This window comes from Dryas octopetala, chromosome 5, assembly GCF_963921425.1.
Source record: "Dryas octopetala chromosome 5, drDryOcto1.1, whole genome shotgun sequence".
NCBI classification, from domain to species: domain Eukaryota; kingdom Viridiplantae; phylum Streptophyta; class Magnoliopsida; order Rosales; family Rosaceae; genus Dryas; species Dryas octopetala.
Genome location: NC_141370.1, coordinates 5,615,481 through 5,621,147, shown reverse-complemented (window position 1 = coordinate 5,621,147; position 5,667 = coordinate 5,615,481). Strand labels below are relative to the sequence as shown.

Sequence of the window (5,667 nt, the reverse complement as noted above, 5' to 3'; positions counted from 1 at the left end):
GCGCCCACCCCTATTATATATGCTATAGTGTGATACTGTCATAAGAACATGATGCTTTGGAGAGATTTGCATCATATGCACTACACTTATAGAATAGCCTAGCTCTATGATCTTGACAGATACTTTGCTTTGATATATTTAAGTATGAAACTTTCTGCAAAGTTACAGAAATTAAGGGGGGCCAATTTACAATATAAGGTGGCGCGCCCAGCTGAAAACTTAAAATGCACTTTAATTTGCGAGACACAACCATGAAATTGGTACGTCGATCTAGAGCAAAGGGTCTAGTACAATTGTTCAATTGCTCGGTGACCGCATTTTAAGCATTTATTGGTGACAAGAAATTAAACAAGCCATTTACCATTTTCTCACATTCCTTTCCTAGCTAGGAATGATTCAAGGTTGACCTTTTCTTAAAACTCTGATGTGTTTCCAACGAGACTCCATGTAATATGAGTCATTAGTCTGAGCGTATACACCACATTTGAATGCATGAGAAGTGCCTCCACGAACATCTGCCTCTAACTTGAGACATCCATCAATGTAAACTTTCACTTTTGCAGCATCAACATCGTGAATTACATTTAATCGGAACCATTTATCATAGATGTTTGGTACCAAAACCGAAGCCCTGTAGTACATGAGTGAACCATTGTAAACCCTAAGCATTAGAGTTGTTGCATGAGGAGCACTTGCCCCAAACACTTGCATTATGCACACACCTGATGTTCCATATGGGACATACCCATATCCTTCAAATTGCCACATACCAGAAGAGTAATTGTATCCCTGTCATATAAACAAAGGCTAAATTATATTTTCTCTACTTAATTATAGTTTTGGACTCAATTCCACTTTGGTCCCTGTATTTTATTTTTGCTAATTGCATCTCTCTAGTTTGATAAGATTGTAATTGGGTGAATAATTACCTTTTTGCCAAATTAATTGACCAAAATATCACATGTTGGTCACCTAAAAGATTATTAATTAAATTGATAAAAATTCCTAATTCTCTAATTAAAATCACTACAATAATATTTCACTGATCAACACATACGTATGATGATTTTAATTTTTCTCATCAGATACATACGGCGAAATTAAAATGTGACATTATTATATGCTCCCCAATATTGCAATCCCTATCAAACCATGCATTGATGTGACTGGCAAAATTTGAAACTATTGGAAATTATATAGGAACCAAAATGAAATCGATCTAGCCTATCTAGAGTTATCTTGCATTGATTATATATATTTATTAGTGGTAAAAAATGAGGAAGTAAGATAGTACTTGTTAATTGGCGAGGCTTACCTGTATGGCAATCTCAGTACGAGGCATGGTTTGGCTGGTGTTAGTATGAGGTTTGTCTGTGGAGTAGACCCAACATTTATGAACTCCATGGATGAAGCTGTAGCGCTGGTCTTGAGGCAGATCGTAAGGCTTCTGAATATGGTAGTATGAACTGTTAAGAGGGAGGGAGACAAAGCCTTGTGTAGGATCTGCATGTTCCCCATCCCAAGCCGAGACTTGGTGTAGATTAATAATGAGCTGAAGAAGAAAGCTTAAGCAGAAGAAGAAAGCTAGCGAGTGAGCAAAGGAGGAGTATGTGTATGCCATTAATTCCTTTCTGAAGAAGAAAAATGGCCAAGTTGGATATATATATATATATATAAATTGTGCCGGCCCTAAGGGGGCACCGAGTGCGACCGCCTAGGGCTCATCTTCAAGAGGGGCCCACAAATTTTTTTTTATATTATATATATTTAAAAACAAATTTCTGTTTTAAAAAAACAAGAAAAGCAAAACTATCAGCCTATTTGCCTATCAATGAAGATGATCTTTGTGAAAATTTTCGCCCACTTTTTCTAGGTATACCTCAATAGAAGGAGCCTATATACATAAGTAAGTCCCGGAGCACGAAGCCCTAGAGCTTTGGACGGTGACACTGGCGACCCCCCACACCAGCAACTGTTCGATGAAATGCTTGACTAGCTGACTCAGTTGCAGAAGAAGAATGGAAATAAAAGGGTAAGAAGAACTGAAGAAGAAGAAAAAAAGAAAAGAGATGGGATGGGGTGGGTTGGGTTGGGTTGGGGTAGGGTGGGGTGGGGTGTCTTTAGTGATGGTGGAGTTGCATAAGAGGTCTGGTGGGTGTCGTTGGTGATGGTGGAGGTGCATAAGAAGAAGAAGAAGAAGAAAAAGAAAAAGGAGAAAGAAAAAGAAAATGGGTGGGGACCGTGAGGTGGGGATCTGCAGAGTTCTTTCAAATTTTTTTCTTCATTTGTTTTTTGTATTTTATATAATTTTAAAAGGTTTTATATTTTTTTTTATTGTTTTTCTTTTTAAGTGGCTATTTTTAAAAGACAAGTGTTGGAGTTTGTGGGTGCCACCTCAGGGCTGTGTCATGAGATAATGGTTTTTTTTTTTTTACGATCAAACAAACAAAGGTACTTTATTGACACAAATTCGTAGTTCAGTTATCTTAGTTCAACCTTTTGAACTTAAGGTATGAAGTTGAAAAACAAGGATTAGTTGAGATATATTTTTGTAATTAATCCATATTTATTTGATTGAGTAATAGTTTGATTGCTTATATTGAGAATAATGTTTTTTCTTGTATTGATAATGAATCTATAATGCTACGTTTTCAAAATATGAAACATTGTCGTGGACAATGGTAGTTTGTAATGTTGCTTTACCTTGAATTATAAATGAAAGTATTATCGCTCAATTTTTCATTGTTAATGTCATCCAAATTTTTTTTAAAATTTTAACCCCCCAGCTTGGGGATCATGGATCCGTCCCTATGGGTCTCATTGAAAACTTATGTCAAAACTTATGTAAAAAATATAGTGACATGGATCCATCTCCGTGTATATATGTATATATATATATATATATATGGAGAAATGGTCGATAAGACCTAGACAGCTAGATGAGTGACCAAAAGCCAAAACCTACAATAAAGACAATTAATGAAAGTTCAATAGTAAAAAAAGAGAGTAGGTAAGAGTTGAGACATGCATGGAGCTGATCAGAACAAATTAATTAAATTTCTCACGTTACCTGCTCTATAAACTTCCACATGCATAACATACCATAGATAAACATTTCTTTTTTATTTTAATGAGGGAGTCTCAAAGCATGCATGTGAAGCTAGCAATTGATCGCATATATCATATCCCAATAGGCAATAGCTACTGAATCAGCACAAAAGTCAAGCATCTTCTGCATGCGTCTCTTTCGTTTCTTCTATGTCACTTCCCCGAACAAGCTTCCACCCACGAAAAACATAAATGTACAATTTCTAAACTATGCGTTTGAATGAAAGAGTCTGCTAAGGAATTCTAAAATAATGTGATTTAACATTTTAGAATTTGTAAATTCTTTTGTCTGGCTAACCTATTAAACATAATGGAATTTAAATACGAAATTTATAATATTATTTTTTGATGCCTCAATTATAAAGGGGTGATAGTGATGGTGTTAGCAACAAGGATGATATGTTTTTGGTGAGTTGGTGATGGTCACTACTACAGAATCACTTATTCCTGGCGAAATTAAATCGCCAGGAAAAACAATTTTCTGGCGGAAAAATAGTCAAATCCGCCAGGATTATGAAGCAGTGGCGGATAAATTTTCCGCCAACATTAAAACCGCAGGCAAAGCACTTTTCCTGGCGGACAACTGTCTAAATCCGCTAGGAATATCATTCCACGCTGACAAGGCATTAAACTTTTCCTGGCGGATATATCTGCCGGCATTGACTAATTTCTAGCGGATATAACCACCGGCATTGATAATATATCTGCCAGGAAAAGTAACAAAATTATATAAAAAAAAAAAAAAATACTTTCCTGGCGGATATAACTGCCGACATTGACAGTGTATCCACCAGGAAAAGTAATAAAATATATTAAAAAATCCTTTCGTGGAGGATACAACCGCCAGAATCATTGAATATATATAAAAAAAATAAATGAAATTATATTTGAAATAATTAATATAAAATAAACTAATTAATATAAAACATTTCAAATAATAATTATACACTAATAGAGATAAAATCTTTCAATTAACAATACATGTCAAATAATATTGTTCCATCAACAGAGATAAGATAAAGCAGGCAAACAAAAATAATCTACTCAAGTCCAGCAGCAGAACCCAAACCGAAAGCTGAATGTGACCTCGATCTTCCCTGCTGACCAAACTGTCTCATAAATTCATCATCACCTAAATTACTGGAAAGCAATCCAGAAAAGTTTGGTTTGAAAACACATCATACGTGGTCGTGCCAACCTCCCACAACTCATTCAACTCATCAATTAATGGTCACAAATACACATCAATGTCATTTCCGGGACTTCTCGGTCCTGGAATCAACAAAGACAATAATAAATTTGGTTGCTTCGTACACATGGAGGCAAATTGTAAACAGCAAGCATCACATGCCATGTGCTATGGGCATTGCTCATATGACCAAAATGATTAAATCCATCACTTTCCAGCCCTAAACGCACATTTCAAATTTCTGACGCAAACTTAGGGTACAAATTATCTAAATGCTTCCATGCCGGAGAATCTGATGGATGCCTCATAAACTCATCCTTGGGACATTCAGTTGCATGACACCTCATATGTTCAGCAATATGCTTCGACATATAAAATCTCTTCAATCTCGATTTTAAAGGGAAGTACCACATAACCTTAGTTGAGACTTTCTTTCTAGAAATATCATCTCCTTTGTTATCTTTATATGTTGATTTGCCACAAACCGAACATGCAGTCAATTTTGAGGTGTCTTTCCAATATATCATGCAATCATTAGGACATGCATCAATCTTCTCATATGTGAGACCCAACCCATTTATAAGTTTCTTTGCCTTATAACACGAGTTCGGCAAACAATCTTCATCAGGCAACATTCTTTTAACCAACTCTAGTAACATAGTGAATAAACTGTCCGGCAAACTCCCTAAACACTTGATTTGGTACAATCTTACAACGGCCTCTAATTTCTTAAACTCTTTACAACTAGGATACAACTCTTGATCTGCCTCTTCAAGCAACTTGAAAAAACTTTCGATCTTTGCTGGACGTCCGTCCACGATATATAGTAGGTTGTGTCGATGACCCAACCTCTTCTTCCGTTACTGGTTGAACAAATATGTCATTAAGAAAATCATGCATACCATTCATCTCTCCTCCTACGGTCATCTTCTATCTCCCTTAAATTTGGCTCTCCAATATTAGGCTCTCCAATATTAGGCTCCCCATGATGTCGCCACCAAGCTTTTTTGTAATCTTTATCCATATCATGCCAAACAAGATGATCCACAATAGTTTGTCTTCCAAAAATATATCTATTGCAACATTTTTTACACAGACATTTGAACTTATCTGGCCCAACACCATTTGCAGTCGCTTGATCCAAAAACAAATTGATTTCATCTACATATGCCTTTACCTCTTAGATGAAAACTTTAGACCCTGACGCCTACAATCTTTCAATCCCTATCATGTAGACGTACCTATTCATACCTATTGGATTACATTCAATAAATATTCAATAATAATTTATGATTATTTATATATGTCGAATAAATAAATTAAATTCACAAAATATTCATAAATAAGTTGTATGTTTGTTAATCTACTTA

At 35.5% G+C, this 5,667-nt stretch overlaps 1 protein-coding gene across 1 annotated transcript; it reads right to left on the bottom strand.

Moving 5' to 3' along the window:
• Positions 1–396: 396 nt before the first annotated feature.
• On the bottom strand, positions 397–1,621 carry LOC147283748 (citrate-binding protein-like). The gene is made up of 2 exons (XM_086245486.1): positions 1,316–1,621; positions 397–789 (listed from the first exon to the last, which is right to left on the bottom strand). The coding sequence occupies exons 1-2, from the start codon at positions 1,619–1,621 to the stop codon at positions 397–399; spliced, it is 699 nt and encodes a 232-aa protein (XP_086101612.1).
• Positions 1,622–5,667: the final 4,046 nt, after the last annotated feature.